General features: G+C 35.0%; 2 protein-coding genes across 13 annotated transcripts in view; one reads left to right on the plus strand and one right to left on the minus strand.

Moving 5' to 3' along the window:
• Positions 1 to 25,499, minus strand: part of SUPT3H (SPT3 homolog, SAGA and STAGA complex component) — a 439,117-nt gene that overhangs the window by 405,588 nt on the left and 8,030 nt on the right. For all 7 annotated transcript variants that reach the window (XM_045192983.3, XM_045192984.3, XM_045192985.3 and 4 more), the window contains one exon: positions 17,943 to 18,043. In XM_045192983.3, the coding sequence (XP_045048918.1) occupies positions 17,943 to 18,043 (101 nt within the window). Of the gene's footprint in view, positions 1 to 17,942; positions 18,044 to 25,499 lie in introns of those variants that run through there.
• Positions 1 to 25,499, plus strand: part of RUNX2 (RUNX family transcription factor 2) — a 315,354-nt gene that overhangs the window by 14,880 nt on the left and 274,975 nt on the right. The gene's annotated exons all lie outside the window — the stretch shown is intronic.

The following is a 25,499-nucleotide window of genomic DNA, read 5'->3' on the forward strand; positions in this document are numbered from 1 at the left end:
CCAAATCATGCTTTTAATAACCCGCTTTAGAGTCTTAGCCAGCAGAGGCCTCAAGCTGACAGGTCTTCAGACTTTTCATTTTGCAACTAATTCCTCCTGATATTTTATACTAATTGCTTACTGTTAAGTATTTTACAATTTCAAGTGCCTATTTTTGTGTGTTTTCCATCCCATGACTACTGACTGAATAAAACAGGAACTATAGAAGACATTGAATATATGAAAAGTTATCAAGCCAAATAATTCAAATTTCCTAAGGCAGAGAAATATAAGGTAGTATGAAATAGGTAAGACAAAGAAATGAACATGTGCTAGACTCAGAGGATCTAAGAGTCAGACAGACGACTACAGAGCTCCTAGAAGTTTCCTCTCCTCTGAAGGGATTTCTTGGACTGCTCTACGGAGAACTTTCAACTTTTCTTTCTTACACTGTTGAGAACTCCCTCATGTAGCCTAAATTTCCCCTTACCTATATTTTTGCTCTCTACCCTTCAAAAGGACGTGCCTTTAGTTGCCCACTCATGCACTGCTTTATTCTTTTCATTTTCCTATCTGAGCCTTCTTTCCATTCATGTCCATGAGAGCACTGCCTTAGATTCTAAACTTCCAGGGAAGAGCTCCTATCTATAGATTTCCATTTGAACTTCTTCTAGAATAGTAATATAATCAATGAGGCACCTAACTGCTTTATGATAAGCAATCCAATCATGATTAAGAGTCCACAGAAAGATCTGCTTACCACAAATTTAAAATCCATTAAATAGTACGAACAGAGAAAAAGCATGCCAACTTTTTGGATAAGGAAGTTGTATATGAACCAGCACTTTACTCCTGGGCTGGAAAAGCTTAGAGAAAAATCAAATCTGAATGTGAAAGGTAAATTGGCCTTTAAGACAAAAATAAAAAGATATATACTTGGTGGATAGAGGAAGAAAGACCATTTAAGAAATAGAGAATTTCTAAGCTAAACTAAGACTCAGAGCTGGGACAAGGAAGACAAGAGAAAGGACAATAAAGCAAGAGAAAGGAGAGTAGTTTATAAGCAGAGTAATTTAGTAGTTACCATATACTATTCTCTAAAACAGGCTTCATTCCTGTGAGTTCAAAAATGTCTCCATTGTATCTAGTTGAATCAAAATCAAACTGATTTATGTTAAAAGGAGTGTGTATTAAAATATTCCCATGAACAGTATCTACTTGCTACGAGCACCCAAATATCTAATAGTTGACCCCACAAAGCAAACAAACTTAAAAATAAAAAGTGCGATAGCCAGGAAGTCAAAAAGTCAAAGTCAAAAATTAATTCTAGTGACAGGACATAGTCTTAACTAAGCTGCAAGTCAGGGGAAATAAGATCCAGTTACACAGTTTTCATCAGATAAGAAATCAAAACACTTTTTCTGAGCTTCAGGTTCATCACTTATCAGTATTAAACTATATACATTCTAAGCCATTTCCAAATTCTATGTTTCTGCCATATTGATCATATTCTAGACAGAATATTATTTCCAATAGTATCTCCATAAGACCACCCATAGTAGCCACCACGGTACAAGGCCTTTTTTCCCACTGAGACTCTGCATAACCATAATTCTTCTGAACTCACAAACAACAGGAATTTTCTGCCAGGAAAGGGTTTGTACCATTCCATGTCTGAGGGTTTATATTTTCAGTCAAAGTTCAATTTCTTCTTCCTGGCTTTCATCTAACTATGTTTATTTCTTCTATAGAATCCTTCACATCTACCTTTTACTTTGGGTCTTTGCTTCTGCAGACTTTGATCCATGTTTTAAGGCACTAGCACGGTGTGATAAAGAGGTAAAAAAGTAAATTTTAAAAGGCAGATAAATGGAAGACCTTTCTGCATGGCTTCAGAAGAAAATAACTTCACCTCTTCTGCCTTCATTTCCTTATCTGTGAAAAATGGGAGGAAAAACCACATCTACATGCTGTGCCTCACACGGGTATTTTGAGATTTAAGTAAGATCGAATATGTCAAAGCACTAATAAAAACCTCAAATGTGTCAAATGTAAGCTATTACATTTTAGGACTATAAAAAGATGTTCAAACTTCTATTCACTCTACTGAAAGACCACACTTGTACCTTCAAATGACAATGCAGGACACGGGTTGGCCTTTTTTTTTTTTTTTTTTTTTAACCAGAGAATAAAACTTTCAAATCTCCAGCAAACAAAGTAGCTTTGAACGCTAAACTTTGTGAAATAATATTTATTACAAACTATCTCAAAGTTACTGTCTATGTATTTCTCTAGCTCATTGGGTCTCATCTTTTGGACAATGTAGCCCATCAGTAAAATACACAAGTAATGAGCAATGATGTGTATTTGTTTATGAATTATACACATCTCTTATCTTTCTAATATATTATTTTCCTTATAAATTATTCATAAAGAATAGAAATTTTAAGGTATCAAAAATACATAAATAGAAGTCTTAGTACTTTTCCCCTGAACTCTACTCTAGAGACCGCTGCTGTCAGTCAGCCGCTTCAAACCTTTTTAACCTATGGGGCTCTCTACTCAAACACCGAACTGTAAAGTGCAAGCCCAGGCTATCTGACAAATAAAGGCAGACCTGCTCTAATTAAAGTGGGAGTAAGAGATCAGGAAGCTCATGGTCTGTGATGGAATTCCTATGGTTCCAATAAGCACAATCAGAAACCACCAATCTTGAGGTCAGACTTGTCATTTATTTAATAGAGCTATTTCTTTAGCTTGAAGCCAAAGATAGTATAAGATTCACCTGAATACTTGATATGATATTTACTGTAGACATACAGTTAAGGATACTGGTGATTACACAATAAAGTGTCCCCACAGGCTTCCATGGAAAAAAGTCTTCTCAGGACTCAGCACCAAAAAACGTGTAGTTTGAGGCAGTATGGTATATACAATGCTATGCTTTCCCATTTGCTAGGAAGCTTGACAGGGAAACTTTTGCTCTGTCTCAGCAACCAAAGAGGGACTTTATTATATGCATCTCTGTGCACTTTTAGCCCCTGGATTAGTTCTGTATCTCTATTCCTTTTAGGCTTCACCTTCCTCTCCTGTTTTTCCTATCCTATTCTATTATAAACACTTATAATAAACTTGTCAAATCTTTTTGGAATCCCCTGAGATACAAATGATAAAGCTCAACGCTCAAACTTGCCACTCGTCACCATCAACTTCCATTCCTCCAGAAGAGAAAACCTGCGATCATTTTTGGTAACTAATTCACCAATTCCATCAATCACCAATACCTAATAATCCAGCCTTTGTATTCCCACTTAGATTTGTTTTGCATTCTTCATTCCCACTGCCATTACCTCTCACCTAGACAGCTATAGTAAGTCTTCCCCCGGTCAATCCAGTTTACATGCTGCTTACGATCAGTTCTCTTTAATCAATGTCAACATACATCCTACCTTTATATTTTCAAACATCTCTTAAAGGATTCCCAAACTTAGGGAAAAGACCTAACTCCTTAGTCTGGCATTCAGCGCTTGCCACATTCTGATACCAATCAGTAACTTTCTATTTCTTACAATCAAGTTTCTCTGTAGACATATTAACATATTTGCCCTATATGCCTCATCTTTGCCTCGAGGTCTTTAATCATTGTTTTTTCTCTTTTGTTTCCTTGTTTTTCCCTTACTTACAGTGTTCCCTACCTATCTTCACTACCACCCTCTCCTCAAATGTCTACAGTGCCAAATACTGTCTATCCTTGAATACAGACCTCAAATAGCATTGTTTTCACAATTTCTCATAAAACTGGAAATTCTCCTACCCTACCTCTGTGTTCCCACAGTGGTGCGTATGCAACTCCTTCCACCCATCATTCTCTCATTCATCTCCCACCATTCTGTCTCAGTTTCTAGCTGTGTAAAGACTGACTACTTATACATATACAAAACATACGTTAATTCAGCCAGCCAGTGATTCTGAAACTTTTTCCTTTTTAACTGCAAAATCTAATTTTTACATGAAATGCTATGAGAAAGTCCAACAAATAAAAGGAATTCTTAAAGGAGCCTCTGCAGCTCCAAGGGAGAAGGGGTGAGAAGACAGCGAGGACCTCACACCCTGTCCTGAGCAGCCCTGGAGCTATCTCCACAGAGCCCAGAGGTACAGTACACCAACTCCACACTCTACGGAGACAAGAAGTGTACCTCATTTACCCTTCTCTGCTGTAGGAAGGCAGCACTGTGAAAAATCAGGTATTACTAGAATCAAATCATAGCTTTGCTGCTTGCTTATAAACTATGTTATCCCTGCAAATCCTTAATCTCTCTAAACCTAAATCCCCATCTGTAAAATGGAAATGATAAAATCTACATGTGCTGATCACAAAAGAGACCAAAAGAAACATAAAAGTTATACTTTATAGTATTGATAGTGTAGGTGCAAAAGAGTTTCTACTCCCTCCTCTTCCATTACTTTCTTTCCACATAGTATGCTCAAATGCCTGGCATATAACAGGAATTCAATAAACGTTTTTTAATTATTATGTATTAGTTTCAGTGTGCAGTTCAGTGGTTAGACAATCACATACTTTACACAGCGTCCCCCTCAATATTTCCAGCACCCCAACTGACACCACACATAGTTATTACCATGTATCAATAAACATTTCTTGAGCCCTGGCAGGCGTGGCTCAGTTGGCTGGGCATTGGTTCATGAAATGAAAGGTCGCTGGTTCAAATCCCACCCAGCCAGGGCACAATGCTGAGTTGCAGGCTTGGTCCCCTGCAGCACATACAAAAGGCAAACAATTGATGTTTCTCTCTCACATCATTGTTTCTCTCCCTTTCTTTCTCCCTCCCTCCTCCTCTCACTCTAAAATCAAACCCAAAATTTTAAATATTAAAAAAATAAACATTTTTTCAATGAATTAATGAATGAGTAGATGGACATATGAACAATTGTGCAAACAAAAAATAAAAAGACTTAAAAAAGGGGATTTGGAGACTTCAAGTAACTTAAACAACAATAAAAAAAAGGAAAAAAGGGATTTGATAACAGATACTCAAAAAACATGCTAAAGAAATACTATGTAAGAAAAAGAAAAAATACTTTAAAAAGTAAGTTTTATGGCTGAAAAAGAATAAAGGTGGTACTTCGTTTATTTAAAAACTGGAGTTCAAGTAAAAATCCACTACCAAACAAAGAAGCTAAGATGAAAGGATTATTTATACACATCATTTTAAGGCTTATGTGTGAATAATATGATATCTGGCTAATATATAAACTCAATTTACTTCAACAGCTTAGAAATAAGTTATAGTAAATTAAATTATATCATGCTTTTTTAAATAAATTTTATTTCACTGATTTATGTATGACTATTATGAAATGGTATTCTGATTTTCTTTTTTTTAATGTGTTTCCTTGCTTCTCAAGTTACAAATGTAAAGTTCTGCAATTGTATTTAAAATCTTTTGGTGGTAGACATGCACAACAGAAATACCTCAACACAAATCACTATGACACGTAATGAACCCAAAGGGAAGAGGCATATATCATTAAAGGCAAGATGTTAAGTTTGACAAAAATAAAATCTGACCTTTAATATTTTTACAATTGGTTAATAAACATAAAATGCAGCAACACTTATGCCGTTTTTAAACTCTTCTGGCATTGTTAGGGCCTGTCTACAAAAGGAATATGTACATGGTAAAGACAAAATGTTTCAAATAGAAGAAACGTAATCCTGTGTGACCGTCCTTTAAATAGAGGGCTGAAATCCAAATGGTTTATTTTTCTGTACTTACAAAACAACCTGACTTTATGAAATGGATGAAAACCAGTAAATGAAAAGTAGTACTATAAAAAAATTAGTGACATTATCAACACAATATATTTTGAAGTAAGGTCAAACTACAGGTCAAAGTTAGGTCCTATTCTTTAAAGTCATTTATAGTCCTTAAAAATGAGGAGAAAAACAGAACAGAAATTAAGATTACAAATACCTCTTATAAAACCATCACTCCATCAGAGCAATAAGGTTAAAGAAAGATTTGCCAAACCTGACTCCTAATGACTGTAACAAAATGCTTTTCATGTGACTTTGTGAAACATGTGAAACCTCATATTTTATGAAATGAAATTATTAAAAAATTATTAGCATTCCAAAAAGCAGATGTATACTTCATTTGAATACTGTAGGTCTCACTGTAAATAACTTTGTATACATGACATAACTACAATGTTTAAAAAATAATAAATGCCAAAATAATGAAATCTAATGTCAACACGGTTATCTCTGGATATTATTTCCTTCATTTGTTCTTCTGGAGATTGCAAAAATTTGTCAAACATGTTACTTTTACAACCAGAAAAAGTTATGTTATACAAATGTAAATATGTATATATGCAGATATGTGCACGTATGTATTTGCGTGTGTGTATGGTCCTAAATGGCCTGCTTACCTCTAGTTGACAGAAACAAAAACCAGGGCCTCGGTATAAAAATAAGAAAAAGTAAAACAAGAAGGTAACTTAGGTTATTTAATAATTAAGAAAATATTCTCAAATTTCCTTTTGTAACATACTCATTAAAAATTTGGCTGTGAAGTCAGAAAGATAAAATCCTGATAAAATCCTGCTCCACCATTTAATAGCTTGGAAAAGTTATTTAATTTCTTTAATCCTCAGTTTCTTCATCTAAAATTTGGGAATATTAACCAACTAACAGGACCATTAAATGAAGTAATACATGGAAAGGTGTTAGTGCACAATGCCTGTTTAGTGATGGCAGTCCTATTTCCTCTTCCTGCAACTCTATGTAGCCAAAAGTCCTCCTTCCTTAGAAAGGCCTTCCCTAAATTAAGTTCCCACATTCCACTATCTCCTCCTCGTACCCTGTGCATTTTCTTTCATAGTCCTTACCACAATTTACAACTATTTATTTATGTGAATGTATCCACAGTCTACCGCACACCACATTACTTTTATGAATAAAGGTGTTTGTATTTATAATCTCTCCACTGATACAAAATTTTGTTTCTACTACTGGGCTGCATCATAATTGTGTTATTGATTGTAATATGAATGGAGTATTTAAATTCAAACTTAGTACTTCTGGGGACAACTGTACTACAGGGAAAAGAGAGTATCACTAGTATTTCAGTCTCCTCTACACATTTAAAATCACAATAACAGAATCACAGTAATATTCTACATTGTGTCCCTCAATTTTCTATTAATGAGTCTACTAAAAATAAGGATAAAGGAAAATGTTAAGTCTCCCCATGGCTAGTGTGGCTCAGTGGTTTTAGTGCTGGCCTGCAAACCGAAAGGCCGCTTGGTTGGATTCCCAGTCAGAGCACAAGCCTGGGTTGTAGGCCATGTCCCTCGCTGGGGGCATGCAAGAGACAATAAATGAATGTATCTCTCACACATCGATGTTTCTCTCCTTCTCCCTCCTTTCCCCTCTCTGTAAAAATAAATAAAATCTTTAAAAAAAAAAGAAAGAAAGAAAAATGTTAAGTTTTTCTTAACATTTCTTGGCTTTTAGTTTACCTGCCAAATTTTCTTTTAATCACCATCTGCAACAAATATGATTAAATCAGCTGTTTGTTGATAAATCACACGGGCACTGCTACATAACATCACTGCACTGGTTTTCAAAGTATGACCCTTAGACCACCCGCATCACCTGGGAATTTAATAGAAATGCAAATGATTGAGCTCATCCTAGATTTACTATTCACAGCGCCTGGTGATGAAGCCCAGCAGCCTTATCATTCAGCAAGGCTCTAAGGTGATTCTAATGTACCCTAAATTTAAAAACCACCACAGTAGAGGATTTATTCTTTATAAAGCATAGGTTGTTTCATTGGTTTTCATCAATTTAATTTGCCAAAATACTTCATCATTAAAATTCCAATATTGCAGTATAACCTCTAAAATACTCTAAAGTCTGATAGCAGGTCATCTGTCAGTAATATAAGACAGGCAACCAAAGAATAACTACTTAATACATTGTTCTATCCACATACGCTGTATAACCAATTCATGTTGTCACTGTTTTCTTTAATTAGAAATTAACTTCTACATGTCCTAAATAAAAAGGTCCTTACTTCAAAAAGACTTATTTCAAGTAAAACTATAATGTGGCTCAAAAATACAATTACTGTCTTCAAAGGTTTTATAAGTCACAGGAAAAAAAAAATGACCTAAGCCAAAGTGTAATTAGAAGTAGCATTATCGTTATATGAAAGATATACACAATTAAGTCAAAGAGTCAAGTAGATTCTAGATTAAACTCTATTTTTAGAGATATATTCATTAACAAAAAGATAATAAACTGCCCTAACAAGAATAGAAACAGGTGTTAATGATGGGAAATTTGTTAACATAATATAACACATTAGTAGGTCCAATATAAAGGAAGCATACTATCAGCTCAAAGATTACCATTTTGGCAGTCAATAAAATTCAACTCCCTTTCATTTTCTCTCTCTTTTTTAAAAATTTTCTTTTTTTTCCTTTTGCCTTTTAAATCCAGAATATTAAATTACTTCCTCAAAGTGATTTATACTATTTTAAACAGAAGACAATATCATACTAATGACTATCAAAAGCATTCCCATTAAAATCAAGGTCTATGATCCTCACTCAGTTATTAAAGTTCTGGAAGTTCTGATTTTAAAAAGAAATAAAACCACCATTTGTGGACAGCACACTTCTCTAACTAGAGAGCTCAGTAGAATCAACTAAAAAATTAAATTAAAAAGTATTTTTAAATTTTTTTTAAAAGTAGTATTACCACTATAAAGCCATCCATAATGAGGCCAAAGGTTCAAGTGCACAAGACCATAAACTGCAAAAATATAGTTTACTACAAAAATAACAGAACTTCTGAGAAATAAAATAATGGTATTTCTGCTAGAACTAGGTCTGCAAGCTCCATGAGATGAGGAGGGTCTTGGGTTTTTTAAAACTTTATTTTTAGAGAGGGGAAGTGAGGGAGAAAGAGAGGGAGAGAAACATCAATGTGTGGTTGCCTCTCACATGCCCCCTACTGGGGACCTGGCCTGAAATCCAGGCATGTGCCCTGACTGGGAATCGAACTGGCGACCCTTAGGTTCACAGGCCAGCAACTCAATCCACTAAGCCACACCAGCCAGGGCAGGAGGCTTTTTTTTTGTTTGTTTTATTCACTGCAACACCCCCAGAGCCTAGAAGAGCGCCTAGCACATAGTAGGCACTCAACAGGCAATTGTTGAATGAATAAATGAAAAGTATTAGCATACAACAATCCTTTAGATTAAGCGTGGTCTGCCAACAGATGACAGTCTAAAAACTGTTTATTACGTACTCACGATGAGATAAGGAGTTTACACCAGAACGTGCATCACTATGCACACTATTTAATTCAACTTTTATCATAGGAAAACTCTCTCAACGAAGGAAGCAGGGAGACCAGCCACAAAGAGTTCACATACTGGCTACGCTGGGTGGCACTGTGTTAGACTAAACGTTGGGAGTTAAAAATGAGAGGAAAAAAACGAGTTCAAAGAATAATTTATAAAAAATATGTCTGGCTGCTGAGAAGTTGTCAAAATTAAGTTACTGTGTCTTTTAAATGAAGCTTATGAAACAAAACAACAAAAATTTTTTTAAATAAGCCGTTTTGTCAGCTAAATGTCAGGTTCTAATCAGGAAATTTAGACATCCCAGTAGTTGTCTAAATAAATGAAGTCTATACTTTCAAAGGAGTCTATAATGGATGATCACACACTAGCCCTGGCCGCATAGCTCAGCTTGTTAAAGCACCATCGAAATACACCACAAGCAACCAATGAATGCATAAGCAGAACAACAAATCAATAAATCAGTCTCTCAATCTCTCTCTTTCTCTCTCTCTCAAATCAATAAATTTTTTAAAGTTATGCTGTAAACCAGGGGTGTTAAACTCATTTTCACCAGGGGCCACATCAGCCTAGCAGTTCCCCTCAAAAGGCCAAATGTAATTTTAGGACTGTAAAAATGTAACTACTCCTTAACAGTTAAGTGAGAGCTCAGCGCTGCCACTGGGTAGAAACAAGGTGCCATGCGGATAAAACAAGGTAGAGGGGCTGGATTCGGCCCACGTGCCTTGTGTTTGCCACCCGTGACTTAGGCAAAGCTAAGCATATTCCTACGTTACCTTCTCTCCCTAACTCCACTGCTGCCGTTACCAAGTCTTGACCACTCTCAAGTTTCCCTACCTCCCATCCTTGCCAACCTCAGCCAGTGGCCTTGCCTACTTCTTCAAAATGGTATAAATGATAATTAGGCAGAACTAAAAATATTACTTCAAACTTTTTTATGAGAAAAAAGTTTTTTGTGTGTACTGAACCCAGCAAGTGAACTAAAATTCCTAACACTATTTTGTTGAGAAAACAGATTAAGTCCAAAACAAAGGACTTATAAATAAACTTTGACCTGCTACCTGAAAATTTCAGTTATTAAAAATACAGGCCAAAACCAGAACTAAGCAGTGAACTCAACTCTCAAAACTGATACTAAGTTTATGCCCCAAAGAGCAAGTGATTTTTCTAAGACTTGAGAAAGTGTGCCAGGCTTTCCCTAGCTTATGAAGTCTCGTTTTAGATACAAACCTAGTAACTTTGATTACTAGTCTAGTAATCACTGGAAGCAGCATTAAAGAAGTGGAGAGGTGACAGCGACAAAATTAGCAGCTGCAAAGGACACAGAAAACATAAAAATACTACAAAAAATATATAAATTCTGAGAGTATAGCAAAGTAGGGCTATTTATCACAGGAATAAAGTCTAACACTATACTTCATGTCTCTATGGTGCGCGAGGGCATCCCATAGTACAACTGGATCGCAACACCTGTTATCTACAATTAAGCTTCAATTAAAAAAAGATTACTTTGTACCTACATAGTCATAATTGCGTATAATCTACTATAGAAATATTTTCATCAAAATGGTCATAATAAGATCCATTTGATCAGTAAGATTAGCTCAGATACCTATAAAATAAAGAATATGTTAAATATGTATTCTTTATGATTTATATTTGCATAGACATCCTTGTATACAATTCCATTCATCAGAATAAAGTTTAACATACCTATAAAATTAAACTTGTCTTTTGTTTCCAACATGCTCCCCATTCAAACACAAAACAATAACTGCATGATTTAAAGTTGAGGGGACAGTTTGGCTGATTTTTACATACTGCAGATACAGCACAATTCTACATTTATGCAAGAAAAACAAGTATTACAAAAACTGAGTGTTGTTCAGAGTCTCTAATCATACACTAGTTAACCAACTTACTCATTAGTCGGTATCTATCCAGTGTCATTTCAAATAAACTTTCTAAATGTAAAAGTATTTCATTAATCAACTTTAAAAGTAAAATGAGTTGCACAGATCAATGTCTGAAATCTGAGTATAGAGCAAGAAGCAGAAAAAGAAAAATAAAACTGCTTAAAATTTGCACTTAGAATTTGTTTTGGAGCTTGATAAAATGATTCCTAAAAATTCATCTGGAAGAATAAAAATAGGAAAAAGAAAAGAAATATTTTAAAAAGAAAAGTTATGCAGATGACCTTGAACTAAAATACCAAATATTAAAACATATTAAGAAGCTATAATAACTAAAGTAATGCAGCACTGGCAAAGGAATAGACAATTCAATGGAACAAAGCAGAAAGTCAAAAATAACTTATTTCCTAAAGGCAGCATTTCAATTATGAGGGAAAAGGAAGGCTTATATAATTGTGGTGGTAACACCACTGGCAAACCAATTTAAGGCAAAATTGTTTTACCTTAGAACCCTGCCTGCCTGGCACCATACAACAAAATAATGGATTAAATATTAAACCGCAGAAACTAAAAGCCTGCAATGTAAGTACACAATGATATGCACAGAACTGAAGGTAGGTCTTTCTGTCAAAAGTAGATGCAATAACGAAGTTTAAGACTGACTTAGCTACATTAAAAATGAAAACTCACATATTAAAAAGAAATCACTATAAACAAACCTTAAGGAAACCAAAAGACCTCCCTGCAGAGGGAGGGGGTTAGGAGGACTGCCAAATATGATCCACAGAAGATCAATGTCTTGAATATATTAAAAGTCTCTAACAATAGGAAAAAACAAGAACTCAGCAAAACTGTGCTAATAATATGAGCAAAACCAACAAATGAAGAAATACAAATATTTTCCAACTCAGTAGTCAAAGACAAGCTGTAACATAACACCATGTTTCTACCATTAAACATCAGAGATGAGGGGCACGCTCTTAAGTCTCGACAGAAATACGTATCAGGCCAACTTTCCTGGAGGAAAAATTAAAAAGTTACTATCAAAAAAGCTTTTAGACTCAAAAATTCTTCTTCTAAGACTTTAATATAAGGTAATAGGTATCAATTTTCATTAGATAATTTTTTTAATAATAGTGGAAAAACTGGAAGTAACAGTATGGTTCAGTAACAGGGGATCAATAACATAATAGATATCCATCCAATAAAATAATTTTCTAATAATATAGAAAGTTTTTCACAATATATCAAATGGGAAAAAAAGAGAGTACAAGAAAAAGCACAACAATGGCTAAAAATTACTAAGAACTTAAAAAGACTGTCAGACACATGGATACCCAACCCAAAGTAGAAGATTCCCTCAGAAAGGGGTGAGAGGTAGTTTTTATTTTCTTCTTTTTGCTTCTCTGCATGAGGACCTCATTGCCTCTCCTGGCTTAAGTAACTCATATACAAGGTGCCTCAGCTTCCTTGAATAATAAGGGCTCCCTTGTGCTTATATAGGCTCCAAAGTTCACCAAAAAGTAGCTCAACTACAAAATGCTACAAAGGCTTTAAACTAAACACAAACACATGTTTTGCTTTCTCCTTCTGCCTATATAAGTTTATTTATGTATAAATAATATGTTATATATATATCACATTACTCAATATTGGTAGTTGGGATTATCGCTCATTAAAGCCTTTATGGAAGGTCATCAAAAACCTTAAAGAAATTTGTCCTAATGCTCAAAGAAGAAAAGGGGGAGGGACGAGAGAGGAAACGGGGAGAGAAAGAGATAGATTTATATCTAAATATCTTAAGAGTTCATTGTCATCATATAAGTAACACTAAAAGTTAGAAATATACACCTAATATACAGCTTTTACATACATCTTCTCACTGTCAGCAAAGACCGTGACCAAAGTATTATTTTAATTTGAAAACCCTTGTTACATTTATAAACCAGTGTACTATCTTAAAATATTCCAAACAGATGCATTTCACAGAAAGTACAAGTTTATGCACATATTTAATGTAATCTAAATGTAAAGAATTAAAATATTTAATAATGATAAAATATAAAAGATAAACATTTAAGTATTCACCAACAGTGTGGTCATGTTTATATCCAAAATTATGAAATATTACAAATATGAGCAACCAATAGAGAGTACATTGAGTACATCATTTCTATGAAAATTATACTTTCTCTTCATTACTGATATGGCCTTGTTTAAGAACATTTGGTGATTAGGTTTAGGAAATTGAAATAAATACTATGATAATATGAAAATAATTTAATCCAATACTTCTTATAAAAATTAGACCTCATTACTAATAACAGTAATTAATTGAACAGTTATTTACCTTTCACATTATTACTTTATACATTAGTCATACCTAAACTGGTAAAAGTTCACTTGTTCACTAAGTTGTGTAGATCAAAAGTTTAATTGACTGAAATGTAACATAGCATAATTTGTCAGAAGCATGGACTCTGTAGTTATACACGTCCTGGATCGAATCCAGGTTTTACCAATTAATGTAATGGCAACTTTTGGTGTGTCACTAACCTTTATATCTCCAGTATCTCATCCACTAAAGGGGAGTAACAGCATCTACCTCATAGGGTTGTATGAGGATTAAACATCATATATGGAAATACTCAGGAGAGAGCCTGGTACACATTATGCTCTATACAAGCATTCACTATTACCAACAATATTATGAAAGCATCTCTGGAATTGTAATATATTAATGTTAACATTTATTACCTTTAATAATTTTTCCTTCCTCCAGTTTTCTGAAAAGCTTAAAAGAACTGCTGAAACGTAATATTTTAAGGAACCTTGAATCAGTTTAATAACCGTCTCCTACTAACTTGTATATTTAAAATAATTTTACATGTACATCGATTTTAGATATATTAGGTCTCTTTAAAGTCAGGTTGAGGTAAGGATAGCAGTGGTAACATTCTTACACAACTCGTAACTTCGAAGTGCTAAAAAGTCAAATGATACCATTTCACATATGCAAGTATGCCCTAGTCCAGTGCACAGTGAATGGTTGCTGCTAAATGTCCCAAAAATTCTCAAGAGGAGCAAACCTTATTAAGCAAATTATTAGTTCAGTTCGGAACGTCCTAAGTTTCAGGTGTTCACAGAATACTTCGAGGACGTCCCAGGAAGCAATCAGAAGTACAGACCTGAAGTCAGGAAGCCTCCCCTCAGAAGTTCATCACTTCCTCCTTTGTACTACTACGGAACTTGGAGCATCCTACCACAAGACAATTATTTGTCTCCACAACCTTCTGTACTGTTAGACTTAAAGGCATTTAGGTCCCGTCACGTATTGGGCTCAATAAATGTTCATTTTTAAAAATGCAAAACTTGCAGAACTTGTGTAATTAAATTTTAAAAAGTTATTTTTCAATCTGTGGATTTTAAATAAGGCTAAAATTTTCATTTGCAAGAATTCTTACAAAATATAAGTAACATGTAAATAAAATCCTTCTTTTTTAAAAAATTTAATCACATGACAATTACTAAATGTTACCTAGAAGTGAAACTCTGGCATCATCACCAGATCTACAAACCTGAAAAAGAGTAATACAAGTCCAGAAGTATATAAATAAGAAAGACAGAGTCCAATGAAGACTTCTTGAAGTACACTTAAATCAATAAAAATTCTCAAGAAGTTTGTTAAAATAGCTGCAATGTGAACTGAAAAGATGCCACTTTCTCATTTACAGGCCACCTGAGTTCAGTAACTTAAAAATGAAAAGCCTCAGGACCCTCCCAGCACACATTATTCAAAGAGCTGTGATAGGTAGCATATGGCAAATGTGCTCAGTTGTAAGCACTAGGTAAAGGAAAGAGGCTGTCATCCCCCAACCCACTAGCTTTTGTTTGACTGCTAATCCTTTCATTTAAAATCTGTAGAAGCACTTCCTAAAGAATGCTTCACTGGCAGTAGTTACCATCCAAACTTAAAATATGGTCAATTCTTTCAAGGCTCTAAGAGCAGAACAGACTGGCTGCCAGTTCTATATTTAATAGCAGATCATGACAATTTCAATTGTGCTTGACAACTACACACCTGAAACCATTCCCTGGAAATGATGCTACAATATTGTTACTTATTAGAGGGCTGGGACCCAAGAGAAAAACAGGGAAGACAGTAGCAGTAGAGGATTAAAAATACAGCAGTTCAATACAATACAGTTTTAGAACTGTGAAACTTCAGGAAAACAAAAAGAAGGAAGGTAGTGTAGTCACACAATGAAATTTCTACATAGAATAAACACAGGCCCTAAACTTTCTCATTTGAAATCACATAAGCAAGGATCAAATGTCTACTGATTCTAATTTTATGTAACAAAAGCCTGCAAACTTTATACCAATAGAAAATATTGGTAAATTAAAAAGTATTCCTCCAATTTCGGCCCTACTTTTTTGCTCTGTGAAGCAATTCATAAGGGGAAAAAAATAACTTCAGACTATAAATGATGAATGTAACTATGAGGAGTGGCCTCTCTATGAGGTCTGAAATAGAAGGAAAATGTATATTTCTTCCAAAACTGTAGCCAACAATAACTTTTGCATTCTGAATCCAGCTTAAGCACATTAGTTGGGAAGATGTTTGCAAAAGTATTTAATAAGAAAGTGCTGAATTTAGATTTTTTTTTCTCAGTTTTCTTAAGTGGCCTGCAGTCTATCAAATGCACTAAGTAGAACCTCTCCTAAGTATAAATGACAAAAGAAAATATAGCTTTCTTCTTATAGACAGTTCTTTCTAGAGATCAGGGGTCATCACACTTCTTCCATAAAGGGCCATAGAGTAAATACTTTCAGCTTCACAGGCCATGTGGTCTCTGTCACAAATACTCAACTCCACCATGTAGCATAAAAGCAGAGATAGATAATTGATAAATGAATAAAACCTTATTTTCAAAAACAGGCAGCCAGTCTATGGGCCCATGGCCATAGTTTGCTGACCACTGCTGTAGAGCATACTTTTTACCTAACAACAAATACATTGTTTTAATAAATACAACCAAATATAAAATACAATGTCTGGGATACGCTGTAAAATATTGCATTAAGAAAATGTGGAGAGTGGGGTGTAAAGGTAACTAAGACTGGCAAAACTCAGTTATTGTTAAAGCCAGATGATGGATGCATGGGGTTCATTAAACTGTTCTCTATAATATATATTATATATAATATGTTTTAAAACACAAAGTATATCAGTAAACTGATTCTACAGGAAAATGAATTTCCTCACTTTAAACCATCTAAAACACGTTTAATGTTTTTAAACATTATTAACATAATACAATATAAAAGGTTCCCAAAATAAAGCTACTAAACCATAACGAAAAAATGTAAAAACTTAAACCAAAAAACTGTATATATTATAAGTATACATAAGCATTAACCCTTAAAATTTTTCCATAATTTAAAACACAGTCTCACCTCATACGATTCCTAAATGAATACATTTATTTTATTCTTATCTAACAAAATGTGTTTCCAATTTTTGTTTTAGAATATAATTACTTTATAGGGCAAATATTATGTTAACACATAATAGGTTTATTTCTTCAAATGAGTTAAATAATTTTTTCTCAGTTTTCAACTCGAGGCAATAAATATTAACAGACACAACCCACATAAACAAATGCTATTCAAGGTCTTCAATAACTGAGAGTGTAAAGGGAGTCTGAGACCAAAAAATTTGAGAACCTATGATCTAAATGCCTTCGATGTTGTTCAAAGTATGTTCACAAGCAAATATGAGATATATGCGCAAACGTATTTGTTCTCACAACAATAAATATCACACAGGTGTCAATCCATTCTGAAGGCTATCAATACACACGAACAAAAGGAAGACACTCAAACCTTCAAAAGAAACCTTCTTTTAAAATCGCCGCATATGTCAAGAATAGGAAAAGATCTCTACTGTGCTGTCCCCTTATGTAGATAATTATCTCCTGAATCAATAGTAAAGAAAAACAAATATGTGCCAGCAGACATTTCCAATAAATATGCCTCCTCCCGTGAAATCCAGATACGCAGTCCCAATGCAAGAAATGTCAAGAAGCCAGAAATTGAGCTGAAAGGGCCTTAGGAAAGAGATCTCAGTGACTGTCCAACTTTTCGGAAACTGAATGTGTTTTTTAAATGTTCTAAGTTATTTCTCAATGTTCTGAAATACACTAATTTCAAATATTACCAAAACTAAAAGCTAATGTACATTAGGCTAATAGAATTACTGTGACATTTGAGAAAAATTGAGAACTCTGAAAACATTTCAACCATCCCAGAATACAATCTGTAACAAAATTTTCTAAATCTAAAATCAAAATAGTAATGAACAATTCATCACACTGATAATAATTAGGGCAAAAAACATTTACATAATTATTCATTCTTCTATAAAGATAAAGCAATATATACTTTTCTAATACAGTACCATTGTAGCATTGTTAACTAATGTTGTCCCTTTTGTTTGCATGTGGCTATTTAAAATGTTACCAATTTCATTTTTACTTAAGTGCAAGTTTCCCACTTAAGTTTTATAAATTTTGTTATTTTTATTGTCTTTTATCAACATGAATAAGTTTAATGTATTAGTAAGATGCAGAGACATACTTACATCATACTCTGCAATTCTGAGGCAAAGCTTGTAGACTTCCCTGTATTTCTTCCACTACTTGAAGTGGCAGTAGACATTGGGCTGGCTGCAGTATTATTCATCTAAGTAGAAAAGAAAAATAACACAAAATATAAATAAATGCAAGGAAAATAAAAGCAATTATAAATTATTTCAAAAAGTATAGAAAAATTTTTTTATTTTAAATTTTTTTTAAAGATTTTATTTACTTTTTAGAGAGGGGAAGGGAAGGACAAATTGAGGGAGAGAAAGAGTAATGTGTGGTTGCCTCTCATGAGCACCCCCACTGGGAACCTGACCCACAACCCAAGCATGTGCCCTGACTGGGAATCGAACCTGCAGCCTTTTGGTTTGCAGGCCTGTCTGTGCTCAATCCACTGAGCTACAGAAACCAGGGCAGAAAATTTAAAATTTCTAATTGTGTGTAAATCTAATTTGTTTATACTTAACATTCTTTATTAAAATGAAATAATAAAGTGGGACAAAACTGCTTAGTCATGCATGGTATCAAAAAATTACACACTTGAGTGATGTAACATTCTGATATACATTTGTAGTAAGTAATGGGAGAAATATACTCATTAAATATTTTAATAGAGCTCAGTGGTTTTCAAAATGTGTTCCAGGGGGCCCAAAGATTATCTCCTAGTGGCCCCCACGCATTAAGTGTATACCTAGTCAACTGCATCCAGAACACCAGAACTCCTCTGATTTTACACACAGTGAGATTCATTTAAAAAAAGTTGCACAACCATAAGATACAAAATCAAAAAACCGCAGCACAATCCAATTCCTACAGGAACCAAAGGCTAAAATGCAAATAATGTAAAGTCAATCAGTAGATCAGAAGTAAGCATTGTTATACTTTATACTCTTTAACAGTTATGTAATCCATCAACTTTAATTTGTGACTTTTTTTCTTCTAAGTATATTTTATTGATTGTTATTACAGTTGTCCTAATTTTTCTCCATTTGTCACCCTCTGCCTGGTACACCCTGTCCTTCCAGCAATCCCCCCCCCCCAACCCTTAGTTCATGTCCATGGGTCATGCATGTAAGTTCTTTGGCTTCTCCATTTCTTATACCATTCTTAACATACCCCTGTCTATTTTGTACCTACCATTTATGCTTCTTAGTCCCTGTACCTTTTCCCCCATTCTGTCCCCTCTCCCCACCCACAGATAGCCCTCCCAATGATCTCCATTTCTGTAAATCTGTTCCCGTTCTGGTTGTTTGTTTGTTTGTTTGTTTTAGATTCAATTGTTCATAGTTGTGAATTTGTTGCCTTTTTAATGTTCATAGTTTTGATTTTCTTTTTCTTAAATAAGTCCCTTTAACATTTCATATAATAAGGGCTTGGTGATGATGGACTCCTTTAACTTGACCTTATCTAGGAAGCACTTTATCTGCCCTTGCATTCTAAATGATAGCTTTGTTGCACAGAGTAATCTTGGTTGTAGATCCGTGCTTTTCATCACTTTGAATACTTCTTTCCAGCCCCTTCTTACCTGCAAAGTTTCTTTTGAGAAATCAGCTGACAGTCTTATGGGAACTCCTTTGTAGGTAACTTGTCTCCTTTTCTCTTGCTGCTTTTAAGATTCTTTATCTTTAACCTTTGGCATTTTAATTAATGATGTATCTTGGTGTGGCCCTCTTCGGGTCCAACTTGTTTGGGACTCTCTGTGTTTCCTGAACTTGTATCTCTATTTCCTTTGCCAAATTAGGGAAGTTTTCTTTCATTATTTTTTCAAGTAAGTTTTCAATTTCTTGCTTTTCCTCATCTCCTTCTGACATCCCTATCATTTGGATGTTGACACATTTGGAGATGTCCCAGAATCTTCTTATACTATCCTTGTTTTGTTTTTTTTTTTAATTCTTTTTTCTTCTTGCTGTTTTTCTTCTTGAATGTTTTTTTCTTCCTTATATTCTAAATCGTTGATTTGAACCCTGGCTTCCTTCCTTTCACTGTTGGTTCCCTGTAGATTTTTCTTTATTTTACTTAGTGTAGCCTTTTCTTCTTCCTATACGTTGTTGCCATACTCAATTAATTCTTTGAGCATCCTGATCACCAGTGTTTTGAACTCTGCATCTGATAGGTTGGCTATCTCTGTTTCATTTAGTTCTTTTTCTGGGATTTGTTCTGTTCTTTCATTTGAGCCATATTTCTTTGTCTCCTCAATTTGGCAGCCTCCCTATGTTTGTTTCTATTAGGTAGAGCTGCTTTGACTCCCTGTTATAAGCACCTGTACATTCTGTGGGGCAGAGCCTTAGTTAATCACCAGGGCGGGGCAACCCACTTCACTGATTTTTGGCTTTGTGTATGGGGAGGCCTCAGAGAGGAGACTGTGCCACTGCCTGGCTTTTGTGGCTTGCCCAGCACTCACCCCGCTTCCAGGCACTTCACCCACTCCCAGTATATGGGACTGGCGCCCTGCCTGCTGTTTCCCTGGTGTTGAATCCCAGAGTGGGTGGCTTGGCATACAATTTAAGAGTGTGAAGGCCCTTTAAGCGAAGTTTCCTGAAAATCCTACAGTTTCTTCTGCCCCAACCCCACTGATTTTTACAGCCAGAAGTTATAGGGATTTATCTTCCCAGCACTGGAACCCTGGGCTGCAGGGTCTGGCCTAGGGCTGGGATCACTTGCTTCTAAGATATCCCTCCCTATTTTTAGCCACTACACATGAATGTGGGACCGCCTGTGCCCGTTCCACCTACACCACCGCCTCTCCATGCCACACTGCATCTCCACCCCTCCGACTCATCTGGATGACTGTAGTTTCTTTAAATCCTTGTTTGTTGGACTTCCATACCGTTCGATCTTCTGACAGTCCTGGATGTTATTTGTTTTGAGATTTAGCCGTAAATCTTTTATTCTTTTTGTGGTTGTGCGAGGAGGCAAAGTGTGTCTACCCACACCCACATCTTCTAAATTGTGTGACATTTTTCCCATTAAAATTAAGCTGAGGCATAATGGGAGAACTAGATGAATATCTTAGTATATCCCATTTTATTTAATGCATGTGGCAGTCCCATAAACAAGAATTTGTAAAAATAACATTAAAATACTGAAAGTAGATAAAAACCTCAATTATTACACAGTAAGTGCTCAATAAATGTTAGCTATTAATTCATGGTCATATAAACTTTGCAATACTATAACTTTAAAATAAAAATACTTTGCAGGGTCTAAAAAAGAATTAAATTTAGAACAAGTAATAAAATAAAGCAGTACTAAGAACTTTAAGTAGAGTAAACTGGGAAGAGTCTGGAGACAGACCGCCTAGATTTGAATTCCAGCTCTGCTACTACAATAGTACTTTGGGCCAATTACATAACTTCTCTGTGCTTTAGTTTCCTCATCTGTAAAATGGGAATAATTATTTCACCCTCTCAGTGTTGTCATGATTAAATGAACTAATGTGTTCAGAACAGTTCTGAGCACAAGTTAGTTATTATTATAAACAGAAAGATCTTAAGTATTCTCTCTTGATTTGCTAAATTTTTATATGATAAACTTAGATTACCCTCATTTCATAATCACAAAAATTTAAGAAACTTGAATATTTTCACTGAAAATCCTTAATGCAATTCAACAAATATTAAGTATAATAGTTTCCTTATAAAATAAGTTCTGTTTTCACTACTGGCATCACTACTGCTACTGGTCACCCTGTCTCAAAATCCTCAGTCGTTATCTTTGACTCCTTCTCCAGCACCCTATAATCTATACGAAGCTAAAGGAATTCTACTTTGTAAATGTTCTTACATCTTCCCCATCTTCCCCCGCTTTTTGTACCCTATGACTCTCTATGAGCTCTACTTATAGCTTCTTTCTTTCCATCTCAGTTCATTCTCCACATTGCTGCCAAATTTATCTCTTGATACATCCTCTAATTTGACCACTCCTATGGGCAATGCTGGCTAAAATTGATAAAGGAAACCTGAACCAGGACCATTCAGCAAGAGCTGGGATGGAAGGGCTGGGCCCCATACAAGGCAGCTAGGAAAAAAAAAAAAAAAAACCCCTAATACAAACCAGTGCCTAGAGAGGCCAAATTTAAAGCTTCTGAGAAGGTAACAGGACAGAGATTTAAAACAAGGGCACACTAGCTTGGTGGCTAGATAGGAACTATCTCAATATCCTTCTGTGGCAGGACCTGGCAGGACGTTAACTTCCAACATAAGCCCTAGGCTAGTCTGAGGGCCCTAAGGGCCAGGCCAAAACCAGCACATAGAAAATACAAGAGCAGAGAAAGAGAAGATAAAAGTTTCACTCAAACTGAGCCTGAAAACCAAAATTCTATAACTCATAAAGAAGCTAATGCTATGGCAGACCATCGCTTTTTTTAAGCCTAAATTTTTTTCACAAAGCCTTTTGGAGTAAGTATTTTTCTACAAAAAACAGAGAGAGAAAAAAAGGATCACCACCTGAAGCTCAGTTTGAAGAAATATCACATCCTCAATTCAAGATTGGGGGAATATAGACAGGAAACCAAGAACTTCCAGAATCAGGACAAAGTGCTAAAAAGGAAACCTGACTTTCTCAAGGACCTTAGAAAATGTTTCCCTTATTGTTCCAACAAAAGATTGACAGAGCTATTTGATATCCTGAAGAAAATGTTACACCCAAAGATTCTGTATTAACCCCAGCTTCCAAAAACAGTTATGATTTAGTTCACTCCTCTAAGATTTGAAGACATGCCGTTCTGTGGGATTATCCTGTGGCCAAATGTCCCGAGACATTGTTGAAGCAATCTGCCCCTTTGTCATGTTGCAAACCCGGTCACCCTGTTCTAAGGCTCTCTAAGGAGAAGACAATTCACAAGTAAATTCATATTAAAACCATAGCTTTCTTCGGCTGTCCTCCTACTGCAAATGTTTCACATCAAGAGTATTTATCGGTGAGAGGTAAAAGGTCCCAATCCTACTTTATTACAACCATGGTCATCCTTCCACAGTCAAGTTATTTAATTTTTAAATCAAACAGGTGAATAACATTTTTCTTGACATGATAAGTTGATAGCTCATTAGAATCTTTAAAATAATTATTTCCTGTACCTATTTTGTTTGATGATTTAGATAATTAACTTCTTTCGACATTAAGTTCTTTACACATCAAAGTTCTATCATTCCAGTGCTTTATTTCCTTTCTCCCAGACATTAAAAAAAAAAGTCGGTTAAAAGCAGAAGCACTCAAGTCAATTTTCTCTAATAAATACAGTTAACGTGGAACTGAAAACCTACTGTAATCTTCTCAATGGGTTAATGTCCTACAGTTGTTTTAGCTTTCAATTGAAATGCAGCTGTTTGCCATATTTTACAAAATGAATTCAGATGTGCAGATGGAGACCTAGATTATTTCAACATGCCACAGTTTAAATGTGAACCCAAGGAATAAGTTCATCTCTGATTAACACTTATATTTAAACCTGATCATTAAGCCAACAGCCAATATTACGTCACATGTGTAAAATCCTGTTCCAGAGTAGAAAAATTGACATCTTTTAATTTAACATAATGAGATTTAAGGATGTACTGCTTTCTTCAGAAAATACTGCAAAAATAGAATGTTTTAACTATGGTAAATTTGTAAATCACAAAGGTGAATTAAATGAAAATGCAATGAATGTCACTGGGTTTCTATTTATAGCTCATATTTTTGATGACTAAATGACCAATACATCAGAGTTGAAAAATGTATTACAGCACCCTCAAAACAACCAAAATCTGAGCTATGAGGTCCTAACTGGGTAGCTCAGTTGATTAGAGCATCATCCCAATATGCCAAAGTTACAGGTTCAATTCCTGATAAGGGCATGTACAAGAATCAACCAATGAATGCATAAGTAAGTGGGAAAACAAATCATTGTTTTTACCTCTCTTTCTCTAAACTCAATAAATTCTTTTAAAATCTGAATTGTGAAATCCATCAGTCTACCCATTTATTGAAAATAGTGGAACTTTTTTTTTATCATTTCTACTATTTCACTGCTGAGAAAAATGAATTCAGCAGACCTATGTAATGACTCTGAGCATGAGTCTCAATTCCAATCATTCAGAACCTGAACATTTCACATAATATAAATAGAAAACCATTATACTCAGAACATTTTCATTTTCATAGAACTCCAAAGGCAGGAAGCAATTATGGCTAGGCCAACATTATTATACACTGCATTTTAGTTTTGTATAAAAAGAAAACCCTCAAGTTACACTATGATCTAAATTTCTCCTGCTGTTAAAAAAAAAAAAAAGTGATCACTCAATCACATCACTGAGAATGCAAAAAATAAATAAAATGTACAAATTAAAAAACTTCTATACCTTGTGCTTGGGACAACACTATGGTAATTCCAATATATTTATAATGCCCCATTTCAAGTGAACTTGGAAGGTACAAAACTCAAGTGCCCATTCAATTATCTGCTAAAAGAGAAGTGACAGTGACATGAATAATCCAATGCACAAACCAAAGAACAGATGATTCACCAATATTTTGAAAATAACAGCAATTTTTCTGAACAGCTTCTAGTTGTATTTTCATAACTAACTGAAAAATCATCTACCATACCAAAGAACAAACAGCTCAGACCCTGAAATTAGATACAATCTATCATAGCGCTTCTTACACTATAGTGTTACTGCTCCCTCATCTTCAAACTGTCCACTGCTTAAAAACAGGGACACTGTTTGATCTGTAATTTCAACACCTAATATACTGTCTGATATGGCTGATGTTCAGTAAACGGTAGGTAAATGAAAAAGTGACTAAATGGTATAACAATGAATACAAAGATGAGCAAAACATACCCCTGCCATTTACTAGCTTATAGCCTACTGAAGTTCACAGACACACCCAGTGGAATGAGCTTAAAGATAATGCAAAAGATAGGATGAGAGAAGAGGAGGAACATCAGGCCCACTCAATTATTACAGGATAATATTTTTTTAAATCTTTGTTGTATTTTTTCCTATCACCATTTAGTCCCCTTATACCCCCCTCCCCCCCAGCAATCATCACACTGTTGTCCATGTCCATGGGTCCTTACTCCTTTTTGCTCAATCCCTCCACCCCCTAGCCTCCCCCCAACCCACTAGCTGTCATCTGCTCTCCATCTATGAGTCTGTCTCTGTTTTGCTTGTTAGTTCAATTTGGAAACCACAATTTTAATACAATTACCAAAGACTTCAGAGACAGAAAAACTCCTCTCCGTAATATATGACACTACTTCCTGGTATATTTTCCCCATCACACCTGCTTCCACGTCCAGCAGTCCTATAGGAGCAACACTGTTCTTCAGTCACGTAAGGTCAAAAACTCCAAGGCATGTGCATGTTAGATTGCCCAGCTCCTTCCCTGCCTGCATCCAGGAACTACAGGCCTGATGTTTTTGTTTTCTCATAAATCAAACCCTTCTAATTTCACCTTAATACCTTTACTGCATTATCTTTTAAACCTATCTCCCATCTTTCCAATTAATTCTGCATATTACCTCCAGAGTACTCATTGTAAATATGTTACTCCTCTTCTCAGAAGCC

This window comes from Desmodus rotundus, chromosome 11, assembly GCF_022682495.2.
Source record: "Desmodus rotundus isolate HL8 chromosome 11, HLdesRot8A.1, whole genome shotgun sequence".
In the NCBI taxonomy this organism is placed as follows: Eukaryota; Metazoa; Chordata; class Mammalia; order Chiroptera; family Phyllostomidae; genus Desmodus; species Desmodus rotundus.